Source organism: Chelonia mydas, chromosome 7 (genome assembly GCF_015237465.2).
Source record: "Chelonia mydas isolate rCheMyd1 chromosome 7, rCheMyd1.pri.v2, whole genome shotgun sequence".
NCBI lineage: Eukaryota > Metazoa > Chordata > Testudines > Cheloniidae > Chelonia > Chelonia mydas.
Genome location: NC_057853.1, coordinates 98,184,359 through 98,197,662, shown reverse-complemented (window position 1 = coordinate 98,197,662; position 13,304 = coordinate 98,184,359). Strand labels below are relative to the sequence as shown.

General features: G+C 38.0%; 1 protein-coding gene across 2 annotated transcripts in view; it reads left to right on the top strand.

Moving 5' to 3' along the window:
• GLRX3 (glutaredoxin 3) overlaps positions 1-13,304 on the top strand; it is a 35,319-nt gene that overhangs the window by 14,347 nt on the left and 7,668 nt on the right. For both annotated transcript variants that reach the window (XM_027819551.3, XM_037904418.2), the window contains exons 3-6: positions 131-205; positions 901-1,102; positions 10,609-10,781; positions 10,886-10,947. In XM_027819551.3, the coding sequence (XP_027675352.2) occupies positions 131-205; positions 901-1,102; positions 10,609-10,781; positions 10,886-10,947 (512 nt within the window). The remainder of the gene's footprint in view (positions 1-130; positions 206-900; positions 1,103-10,608; positions 10,782-10,885; positions 10,948-13,304) is intronic.

Sequence of the window (13,304 nt, the reverse complement as noted above, 5' to 3'; positions counted from 1 at the left end):
TACAAACTTTTGCATCAAACTCCTTTTTAAACATAAAATGCTGAGAAGAACAGTAAAAAAGGATTGACATGCACAATCAAAACTTAAAGAAAATTATGAAAATAAAACCATGTTTTCTCTGACTTTTAAGCTGGAAGCTGAAGCTGTGCCTGAAGTGTCTGAAAAATATGAAATTAGTTCTGTTCCAACATTCTTGTTTTTTAAGGTAAGAGAAAATGGATTGCATATCGCTCACATGAATGTCTGTCAAGTTCAGCAGTTCAGTACTAGTAAATGTTCATTCTACTCTTTTTTTTCAGTGCTAAAAAAAGAACAGAACTCCCTTTTCTTAGTGTTGACTTAATGTAGAAGCTGTTAACAGTCTGTGTGTCTCGTGTGTGTGTTTTTTTTTTTTTTTTACTGGGCACAAGAATGGCCAGTTTTAATATTTCAGAACCTCCTTGAAATGCCTTGGAATTCATATATGGCTTTACAATACCTGAGATACATAACACTCTTCTCTTGTATTGTGTTAGGCTTGGTCTAGTGAGGTTCACAATTCATTCACTTTTCTGTTTGAATTATTCAGTGTAATGCTTCTAAACAATTAAAAGGTGATTATCTAGTAGAAATAGCACGTTTGGTTCTGTTTGTTAATGTATATATTTTTTTGTTGTTTATAACAAGCTTTAAGAAGTCTATTTGGTACAGACAATGCTATGGCCAACAGACTAGTTTCAGTTTTAGAATTTTGCTGGGATTAAAGAGGTAAAGGGTCAGTATGCTAACCCATTGTGCCTGCTTATCTGAAAACCTATAATATGTAGTGATAGAATACATTAAAACTTCCAATTTTTAGTAGTTTAAAAGATCGCTTTTAGTTAATACTTCTTAACTGAGCTACTCTCTTGGTTTATTTAGAATTCTCAGAAAATTGACAGATTAGATGGTGCCCATGCCCCAGAGCTTACCAAAAAAGTCCAGCGCCATGCATCTAGCAGTACTATTTCAGCTGGCCCTAATGATAATGCAAAAGAGGACCTCAACGTACGTCTGAAGAAATTGACCAATACTGCACCCTGCATGGTGTTTATAAAAGGATCTCCCCAGGAGCCTCGTTGTGGTAAGGACCCTGAAATTTTATTTAATGTAACAGGGCTTGTTTATGTAGGGATTGGTTGCAGGATTTATTTATAGGTTTGTTTGTGGCATGTATCATTAAAGCAGAGGTCCCCAGACTTTTCGGGGTCATGGCCCCCTTACCCCTGTCCGTGACACCCTCCCCCAAACCAGGACTGCAGCGCTGGGAGGGGAGGACAGAGGGGAGATGCGGAAGGGAGTAAGAGGGCCGAGGCTGGGGGCGGGGCCGGGAGGCGGAGCTGGAGCAGAGCTGCGGGTGGAGCAGTGCTGGGTTGCGCTCTCTCACCATCCCCCACGGGAACTGACCTGAGTCCCACTGTGCCTCCCCTAACGTTCCTCTGCACCCTGGGGGGGGCACACCTCCACAGTTTGTGGACCATTGCATTAAAGTATCTGAGCGCCTCAAAACACTAATTTATTTTCACAGTCCCCCCATGAAGTTAGACAGTATTATTATTCCGTTGCTCCAGATAGGGAACAGAGGGATAGAAAGACTAAGCAACTTGCCCAAAGTCACATGCATCTGTAGCAGAGCTTGGAAGAGGACCCAGATTTCCTGCGTCAGTCCAGTGTGTTAACCACAAGACCCTCTACTGTTCACCATCTCCTGTGTCCAAACCCTGCATCTCAAATTGTAAGGAGGGGAAAATTAGAACATAAAGCTAAAAAAAAGCAAGTGCTGATAACATGATTTCTGGAGTATCAAAAGTGTGGGGTAACAACCTTATTGGGCTACTGACATTTATAGCTGACAAATTGTGGTCAGCTAGGGGAGGTAACAGGCTCAAGTAAAACAACATGGTGCCAGTTTTCAACAAGAGTGAGCCAGTAAATCTGTGGTCTCCAGCCTTTTTATGCACAAGATCACTTTCTGAATTTATGTGCAACCCAAGATCTACTCTGCCCCTTCCCCGAAGCACCACCCTGCTCACTCCATCCCCCCCCCCGTCACTCACTCCCCCCCACCTTCAGTCACTTTCACTGGGCTGGGGCCGAGTGGGGGTTGGGGTTTGGGAGGGGGTTCGGGCTCTGGGCTGGGGCCGAGAGGTTTGAAGTATGGGAGGGGGCTCCGGGCTGAGCCTGGGGCAGGGGATTGGTGTGCAGGAAGGGGTGAGGGGTGCAAGTTCTGGGACAGAGTTTGGGTGCAGGAGGTGGCTCCGGGCGGGGGCAGTGTTGGCTCTGGGAGGGGGCTCAGGCTGGGGCAGGGGCTTGGAGTGCAGGAGGGGATATGGGGTGCTGGCTCCAGGAGGAGGCTCAAGGCTGAAGTGTGGACTCCTGCCGGGTGGCACTTACCGCAGGTGGCTCCCGGTTGGCGGCGCAGTGGGGCTAAGGCAGGCTTCCTGGCTTCCCTGGCCCCATGCCTCTCCTGGGAGGGGCGAAGCAACGTGCCCCTGTGTGCTGCCCCTCTCTCCAGCTCCCATTGGCCCCAGTTCCCCATTCCTAGCCAATGGGAGCTGCGGGGGTGGTGCTTACAGGCTGGAGCAGTGTGCGGAGACCCCTGGTGTCGTCCCCCCGTCCCCCCCCACCCCCCGGCATGGGGCCACTGGGGCATCTGACTGCTTCCGGGAGTGGCGTGGGACCAGGGCAGCCAGGGAGTCTGCACCGCCAGACTTTTAGCGGCCGGAGATTGCGATCAACTTGTTGGTGACCACTGCTGTAAATTAATGTTCCGTACGTCTTCTGTTTATAGTAAAACAATAGAATAAATATTAAGAATAAGACCTCAGTAAACATCTAGGAGATAACTTTGAGCAATAGCCTGAATTTATAAGGAATTAATCTTGCAAGACAAATACTATTGCTCTTTTTTGATAGAATTACAACATTAATGAGGGAATACAGAGATTGGAAGCGATGAGTTTCAGTGGGAGATGGGCGCCTATGCCTTGTAGACTCCTTAGTAAATCCCAGCTATAATATCCGGATATTAGTAAAACACATGAGCAGCAGGTATAATAGGCACTGCTATGGTCGCTGGACCCCCAGTTGTGGGGTTTGGCGGCGAAGTTTTTGCTTTTATTATGCCCCCTGCAGGTTCTGGTGTGGCTGAGGTAGCACATACTGCCGCCTCAGCCGCCACGGAACCTGCATGGGACATATCAAAAGCGTCTTCTACAGACGCTTTTCCCCTGGGTGGGTTGGGGGGAGGGAGGGAGGTGCGGCTGCGGCTGGCCCTGGGCTCCTCTGGGCAGGGGGAGGCTCGGCTCAGGGCTTTGGCCAGCCTGGCCGGGGCTCCTCTGGGCGGGGAGAGGGTTGCGGCTTTGGCCGGCCCGGGGCTCCTCCAGGCGCGGAGGAGGGCTTGTGGTTCTGACTTTGGGTGGTGGGGGGGGCGAGGAGGGGGAGTCTCAGGGCTCCGTCTGGCTGTGGGGAGAGCATTGGGGGAAGGGGCAGACCTGGGGACGAGCCTCCCCGGGGTGGGGAGCTCCACCTGCTGCCTATGGTAAAACACTTTGTTTGGAGGGGATTTCTTTGAATCAAAATGATTTAAGTAATTGATTGGAATTGGGATTTAAATCAGCCAGCAGGAAACCGTGATTGAAATAATTGATTTTAATTTTGATTTGCATTTGTATTTTTTAGTTATTTTCCTAAAGCAAGTTTGAGTCTCATTGTTTGGTAACCATTTAAAACATGTTGATTTACAGCTAAATATATCCTTTATGCTAAATATGGTGCTTCTTTTTGCTGATAGGAGGATATACTAATTTATATGTATTTATTTAAACCGTTATATAGCCTAACTTACATTTATTCAGATTCTTAATTTTTACATTTTTAGTATGGTAGAAAATGGTGAATGATGCATTTATTATTTACTGGATGTTGAAGGTTTTACTAGTGATTTCGCTTGCTCTGTTTGGAGAGACATTCAGGAACATTAAGACACAAATAGCATTTTCAAGTTTTTTTTTTTTTTTTTTTTAGTTACTTAAAAACAATTACTTTGTTTTTTCTTGTCAGCATACAATTAAAAAGTTTACCAAAACACATTTTTCATTTAAAACTCACTGATTTATTAAACAAAGGAAGTATTTCTGTTTAGTATATTGAACTGATTGTTTCTGATCGTTATGCTTTTCAAGATTTTAGAACTAGTAGGTCTCATCCTCTCCGACCTCATTTTTTGTCTGTAGATCAGAGGAAGAAAACAAGCTGTCCTGCCTTTATTTATTTATTTGAACTCCCGGTTGATTTCTTAACTTTGAGTAAAGTAGTCATTGAATTGAAGTAGCTGAATAAACTGAAAAAAATGTATTCTCTGTACCTGCAGAAGAGGTTACTACTGTCAAAAACCAGTTTAGCACTTCAACACACACTCGTTCCAGGTGCATAGGCAGTGACTTCCACCAGTTCAGTGATTTGACTTTCTTGAAAACGTGGTAGCAAACATGTACTGTTCAAATAATTGTAATTAAATGAAAATAATATTAATAGATTATAGTAAATTCAGGCCTTAACGTAGGTTATCGTAAAATATAAATTTAATTTTAAATAATTTTTTAAATTTAGCTCTTCTGTAATTTAAATAAAATCGTATATATTTATATAATGAATTTAAAAATCAAACTGACTTTGATACAATTCCTCAAAATTATAATTTAAAAATTAAATTAGTTTGGATAAGAACCCATGTGGATTGAAAAATGGGTGACTGACTGACTGGAAACAAAGGGCAATAAGTAACAGGGAAGGGTCAGTGTTTGAGACAGGTATCTAATAAGGTACCAAAGTGATGACCATACTTATTTGCTATCTTCTTTAGTGATCAGGATAAGAGCATATTCATGAGATTCATGAAAGAAGCCAAATTGAGAAGAGTTGAGTAAATAGTAAAAATGGAGGAAAAAGTACAACAGGACCTAGAGAAACTGAAAATGGCAAGAACATAAACAAGAATTAAATAGGAACCATGCAAGCTTCAGTACTACACTGGGATAGAAGAGAGGGAAAAGAAGGTGAAAGCTATTCAAAACACACAAGTTCAGTGGGAGGGAGTGGTAGCGATTTGAGTTTGCAATATGTATAACTACAAAAAGCTATTTTGGACTGCAAACATAGGCATCATGTCCTGGGACAGGGAGTTATTAGAACCTCTTGGTATAGTTGTGGTATAATAGCTGGAATAGTACTTTCATTTCTAGTCACCATGGGTCTGATCCAAAGCCTGCTAAAGTCAGTGGAATACTTTCCATCAACTTCAGTGAACTTTGGAACAGGCCTGATGGTGATAGATTGGAGGGATTTAGGAAAAGAGCAACACAACTGACCAAGAGCCTTTTGAAGAAGGATTTTAAAGAGCTAAATATGTATATTTTGCCTAAGCAATCACTTGTGGATGGGGGAAGGAAGGAAGTCCGTGTATTCTGAAGATTAACCAGAGTAGCTGAGTGCAGTAAATGGGAGTGATGTGATGGAATTAAAATAACTTAATCTGAGTAGGAGGAAGAACTTTTTGCCAATGAAATGTATTGGGCTGTGAAACAATCTTAAAAGGAAAGTAATGGTGGAAAGTACCATTGTTTGGGATTTTAAAAAAGACCAGACAAAACACTACATAATGTGTACTATAAGGAACAATGCTGCATTGGCAGGGAGAGACTCCATGATTTCATAAAGCTGTCTTCAGATTCTGTCTATGGATCGCTTGGTTGTATCTGAAGAGCTGGTTGGTCACATGGTATTGGCTCCACCTCCAACTGCTAATTGAATTAAAAGAAAATAATTAAAAATCACTTTTTACATATGAACAACTGTTGAGTGCTGTGGGAATGTTACAGGATTATGAATGGTTGATTAAGTGGTCTGCAGGATCCTGTAAATGGGCGGAGAGATGGTTCATGCAATACGAACATCTGATCTGATGTCTTTTTTCCTTATTAACTCCTATAATGCTGCTACATTTTAGTAGATTAATAAGTCTCACAAGATCATAATGGCAGGGATGCTGGAACAATTTTTATAGTGAGGGTGCTGAGCCATTGACTAAAACTGTAAACCCAGTATATAATGGAAACCACTTCAAGCCAGCACCCCTCGTTCCAGCACCTATGGGTTAAGGTAGAAATGGTTTAACAAGTAACAAACTGAACATTCAAAACCCCCCACCCCACCCCACATATGTTAACTGTACAACTATGTGTGCACCTTAAAATCCTACCGTGAACAAAACAAGCCCATACATAAGTATTTGCACACGCATCACACATATTTCATATGCAATAAAGAATTGAGATAGTTTTAAGCACCTGTGTCTTTATCCCAAATAGCATATTATTTCCCAATAATCTTATTTCTGTCACTCATAAATTTCTTACCTTGGCTATAATATGTGGTTTTTGCTTTGCAAAACATTTGTAATACAGTTTGGTTTTCCCCAGTATGTTACTTACAGTGAATGGGAGCCAGGGTGAATTGATTTAAATCAGTGATTTATATCACAGATTTTAATCATAATTTAAATCAGCAAGAAAGAAGCCTTGATTTAAATAAATGATTTTAATTTTGGTTTGAATTTGTACTTTTTATTTTCCAAAAGAAAAGTTTATTCTCGTTGGTTAGTAACCATTCAAATGTTGATCTGCAACCATCTGTAGCCTTTACACTAAATTTGGTACTACTTTTTGCTAACCAGAGCATCTACTATATCTGTAGACATTTATTTAAGCAACTATGTAGCTTAACATACTTATTCAGATTTTTAGTTTTTACATTTTTTATTATGTTAGAAAATGGCAAATGATATTTCTTTATTATATGTCATTTGTGTAGAACACCATTTGGATGGAATTTGGAATACAATTAAATATACAAACAGCACTTTTAAGTTTATTAGTTAAATAAAACTACCTTAAATGTGCTGGATACAGAAGAACAAAAAAGTTTATCCATACATTTCTTAATCAAAGAAACTATTATCTTTAGTTAGTGTATTGAACCTAATTGTTTTTGATCGCCATGTTGTTCGAAATTTTGGACTAGAAATTGTCATCTTCTCACACCTCCTTTTTTATTCATAGCTTGAAAGAGGAAGCCAAGCTTTCCTGCTTTCTCAGCTCCCAATCTGTTTCCCAGTTTCAAATGAACTAGTCATTGGACTGAACTAGTTGAATAAATTGAAATGAAGAAAATATTCTCTCTGCCTGCAGAGGAAGCTACTGCAATCAGAAGCTTGAACGAACTCTGGTTCCAGGTGCTTAGGCAGTGACTTCCACCAATTCCGTGGTTTGACTTCCTTTAAAACATTATTTTAAACTTTCTTTAAAACACTTGGACACAGATGCCAAAAACTGGATTGCCCTAGAAAAACTTGGATGGGTGGCAACCCTAGTTTAGGTTTTACCATAGGTTGTCATAATTTCAAATGTAACTTTAAATAGGCTTTTTTATAGAGGAAAATGTATTTAATTTAGAGTAAATACATTTCTTTTAATTCACTCCGATGGGAGAATATAGATTAGGACTGTTTGTGTGTTTAAAAAAAAAAAAATCTCAGTTTCTTAGCTTTTTTGTATTTAATTTACATATACTCAATATGACAGTGAAATGTCTTAGTTTTCATAATAATAGTGTCGGAGACAGTTACTACTATTGTGTAGGTTAAGTAAAAGTTTTCACTTTGACCCTTCTGCTTTGAGAACTTCCTGAAACTTTGAAATTTTTATAAGAACACCCCTGTATCAAAACAGGAAGCTAGGCATGAGCTTTTGCAAATTGCATGCTGAACTTGTAAAGGCTATATCTGTACATGTATGTGAGGCTAATTTTAACAACATAATGAAGTGTACTGAATGTGTATTTGGGCAGAGGCAGAGGTTCGTTATTTCACAGAGGGGACTGAACCAAGTTTAAACGTAAGAGATTAAGTGATCATTGAGATTGCATAGTTAAGTGCTCAAAAAAACAGGAAAAGCCTAAATCAAAATTACACACACAGTTTTGGTTCTTTGGTGCTTTTGCATAAAATCTCTAATTATACAACCATGCACTGTAATATCATACAGTATTTTTCAAACTTGCACAGATTTTGTACTTTACTACTGTCACACATTCTATGAAAAATACACAGTGAGCTCTGTTTACTTGCATAGTACAGATTTATGTATTAAAACATAGATTATCAGTGAAAATTTGCAGTTGTATATAGGATTGCCGGAGTTTGTAACTTAGATTGAAGAGAGGTTAATTTAGTAGTTAGTCCAATTCTGCAGATAAGATACTTAAGATAGAATGTGGTGTTGGTTGGAGAGAAAAATCTATAGCATGCTGGTGCTGGCAGAGTTATTAAAATATGCATACCTTTTAATGAGAAGAGAGCTTACCATATTAAAAAGGCTAAATTGTCAAAGATAAAACTGGTCTGTTATGACAATGGCATTAGATAAGTAAAAAGAATGTAAAATAATTACAAGATGCTCCATGTGGTTATCTAAGGATGAATATAGTTGTGAACAAACTCTGTTTTGATAGGCACAACAGATTTGAATTGGTAGATGAGTGCACTTGGCTTCTGGTGTGGAACCCTCTCCTGTGGTGGGATATGGAATCTTTTTTTCTTTTTTTGTAATTAATCATTACTTCATTGAGAGAGACAACTCCAGTATAGTGTTGAGTGAAGTCTGTTCCCTTGGCCATGTGTTCACTGGCTGTTGTATCTTGTTGCTACACATGTAATCTTGTTTCAGGAGATTTTTGGGCTGTGACTGCATTGGTTTGCTTGTTTCATGGGTATTACAATTTTATTTATTCTCATTAACAGTATAAAGTATATAGTGGTATTTATGGCTGTCTGGATATACACTTACATTTTGTTCACACTTTAATTCTTTGTATTACATGTATGGCGTCTTTTTCAGAAATTCAACCTAAATCTTTTGTTATGAAAGTAAATATGTATTGGTACTTTATCCCTAAGCATAACATTTCCATTCTTTTACTTAACCCTTAAAAGTGAAACACAACCAATCAATCTTTCTAGTCTGCATGTAATTGCCTATAGCTAAAATGAAGCTTTTTGTCAGCCTTGTTCAATAGAAATGAGTTAATGTATTGGCAACAGAATAACCATCAGCAATCACCCTTTAGCTGTTTACTAATGAACTCCCAGATGAATGAGAAATTTCAGAATCCATGTTTTTACTTCAGGCTGTACATGAACTTAACACTTAGATGTCATACATATACATATCAGTACCTCATCTCAACAAAGTGCAGATCATGCAAACTGCAGAAAACTGTAATGCAAATCCATATTTAAAAAATTAATAGGTGATTTTGCAAGTTGAAATCAAATAGTTATTTTTATGTGGCAGTCTGGTTATTTTTATTTAAGAATTCCTTTTGTTCCATTTATTATAGAAATGTAAAAAAAAAAGTCTAAATAGTGAAAATGTTTAAAATTTACTTTTCAGTTTTAATAATCTAGAATGATGGTGGTTATGACAGAAGATTTTTTTAAAATGATCTTTAGCTTGTGTCCCTTTTTTAGTGTAAAGAATGGTTTATTATGCGTAAAGAATGTTAAATTTTGTGAACAGAATTGTAAAAAGTTAATGTGTGTGTGAAGACTTGGATACATTCATTATTGTATATTTTCTTAGAACACAAATTATGAAAAGAAACATTTTTTGTAAAACAGACTCATAATAGGGTGTAAAAACCCATTTTATACATTTAATGTCCAGTACTTAATGTGCTAATGAGAAAGTATCAGAAGAAAAGTGCATGACTTCATAGTACCTAATAAAAAGTGTGACAAGTACAATAGAATATGTACGCTTATGAATGTAAATACTTAAAAAAACCTCAAGTTGTTGTGATGTGGGATGGAAAACAGTGTCACCGCTGTGGCAGCTGAAATGGAGCCAGAAAAAAAGCCATTTTAAAACTCAAACTACTGCCACCCAGTAGGCTTGAATAGCAGTTTTCATGCTCTTTAGTCAGTCAGTTTCAACTATTTTATTTTGGTGTTTGGGGGAGACTGGCAGTAGCTGGAGGGAGAAAACAAGAAGAGCTGCAGGAATACAAGGTGAGGGGGGAAAAGAGAAGGGGGAGCAGAAGATGTGGAGAAGGGCAAAGAGTATCTTTCCTTTTGGATGCAGAAGGAAGGAGGAGGACTAGACAAGTCACAGACTAGGGAAATAGATTTCTTTGAAGTTTAACCATAAGACGTTCTACCAAAATGTAGTACGCTAAAGTTACTGAATGCAATTGTTTATGCAGGCAGACTTCAGACATACGTACTGTCTAGATACTTTGAGGTTTAATAATTGCAGTAATAAAACCATTTTTATTCATTGCCTATTTTATCATGTTAATACTCTAAAATAAGACGAAGAAGCACCATAGAACATTGTAGGGAGCGGTTATTGTGAAGATCTGTAGTACGTTTTTTAACCAAATACATTTTCATAAAGCCACGAGAACATTTTATTTAAAAATAGATATAATTTAAAGTAATCACCTCCTAATTGATATCCTCTTTATATCCAGGTTTCAGCAGACAAATGGTGGAGATTCTTAACAAACATAACATTCTGTTTAGCAGTTTCGATATATTTTCTGATGAAGAAGTACGTCAAGGACTGAAAACATACTCTAATTGGCCTACTTATCCACAGTTATATGTAGCTGGAGAGCTTATAGGTGGACTGGATATTGTTAAGGTTAGAAATTGAGAAATCTGCATTTTTTTTTTTAATATTTTGCATATTTTTAAAAGTGTGTGTATGTAACCATCTCTTTCTAAATCTGAACACCTGTTTTTCAGGAACTGGAGGCTTCTGGAGAACTGGACACAATTTGTCCCAAGACACACAAATTGGAAGACAAGTATGATGCATTATATCTTTATTTTAGCAGTGTGTTATAGTTTAGAGGCAACATCCATATTCTGACTCTCAGAAATACATCAGCACTTAAAAAGTAAATTACTGTAATGCTGCAGTCTTTCATTTGAAGTAATTGAATCTTTTAGTTACCTCTTCAATTGTAGATAACATGGGTGATCATATATAGAAGTAATCATTTGGGTATGCTGTTTTGATAGGATTTACTTTGACTACAAGTTTTATTACATTTAAAATAGGGCACATAGATTTCCTCCAGTCTCTCCTTTTTTGAATAACAACTAGTTTTTTAAGAAGGAAAACATAGGTAAATCCTTTTATAGAAAACGTTGTAATTCTACAAGTAACTTTTTAAAGTTTTTGAGTCTGATTGGGGATAGATTTGATTACTATGGTGTCAATACGGTATAATTATGTAGCCCCGCTCCCCACTTTTCAGTTCCAGCTGTTGTCTCCTTTGTTGACATTATGTGCTTTTTAGTGATGCATTGTGGGTTTTTAATCTCCCAAGGCACACCTAGTATCTAGAAGCTAGTCTGGCCTCTTGAGTCTTCCCATTTTGAGCATATGCTCTGTTTAAATTTGGCTGCTCAGCTAAGCCAAGCCTGGTAACCAAACAAATCATAAGCTCTAAATATGTGAAGCATCTTCCTATTTTATAGCAATAGCTAGCACGTAGTGGGAATTTGTTTCTCTTCTTATATGTATCACACCATTAAAACACTAAAGAGGAAGCTGAATTATCAAGTTACACCTATTCTCTGAAGGCAAATATTGACACAAAAATACCTACTCATAGTCTGAGGCTGGCGACACTGGGTATCTATAAAGCTCTGGAAGTGTCTGATCCCCACTCCCACTGAAGCATTGGTAAACCACACTTGGGAAATAACATATAATGCAAACTACAATAGAATCTCAGAGTTATGAACATCCCAGGAATGGAGGTTGTTCATAACTCTGAAATGTTTGTAATGCTGAACAAAACGTTATGGTTCTTTCAAAAGTTTACAACTGAACATTGACTTAATACAGCTCTGAAACTTTACCATGCAGAAGAAAATGCTACTTTTAACGATCTTAATTGAAATGAACAAGCACAGAAGCAGTTTCCTTATCTTGTCAAATCTTTTTTAAATTTTCCCTTTATTTTTTTTAGTAGTTTATGTTTAACACAGTATTGTACTGTATTTGCTTTTTCTTGTCTCTGCTGTTGCCTGATTGCATACTTCTGGTTCCAAATGAGATGTGTGCTGGACTGGTCAGTTCATAACTTTGGTTTTCATAACTCTGAAGGTCTACTTTATTACAATAAGAAAAGGAGTACTTGTGGCACCTTGGAGACTAACCAATTTATTTGAACATAAGCTTTCGTGAGCTACAGCTCACTTCATCGGATGCATCCCAGGAAGTGACCCGTAGTCCACGAAAGCTTATGCTCAAATAAATTGGTTAGTCTCGAAGGTGCCACAAGTACTCCTTTTCTTTTTGCGAATACAGACTAACATGGCTGCTACTCTGTAACCTGTATTACAATAAAGCACTTTTAGACTACACAGTTAAATATTTACAAGTCAGAAAATGCAAAAGTTAGATGAGTGCATACCCTTTAATTTACTCTTTGTGCTTAATACTCATACTATTCAAATAATATGATAATGCAATAGGTTTTTTCAAGTTTTAGTTACTCATTTTGGCCTTGATTCTGCAATTGAATATATTCAGGTTTAGTCTTATGCTGTATTATAGTGTCTGACCCCTCTATATCTGATTACAGGATAAGGACTATATTTTGTACTACTGTGTGTGTATGTAACAAGTAGAAGTACTTGAAAATATTGGTAGGAAAATACACAGTAACATAAATTTCAGTAGAGTACAGAAACTATAACAAAATACTGTGATAATGAACAGCACTATGTTTTGTCATGGATAAGGGTAATAAGCACTGAAATATTTCAGTAATACCAGGACAAACCCTTGCTTATGGGCGCTTAAATATCCGCACAGAGCGAACAGACCTTTTATTTTTAATCTTTAAAAAACAAACAACCCACCCCCCCAAATCCTAAACACCTCTTTACAGCAAACTACATGGAACTCAGACTATTCTGAGGATAAAGAGCTTAACCTGCATTGTTGAGATTTGAACCATTAGCTCCAAGGTGACTCAATATTTGAAACCTAATGTTTAGACTACTGAGTGAGCTATCCCCTCTAGCAAAACTGACTGGTTCTACTGGGTGATGAGTTATACCTTCTGAGTCACTTTCTTTTTCAAATTGAATTTTTTCTGCAAGAGGTGCTTTTGCTCATCTTTTCCTTCCCCCGTGCCAACCT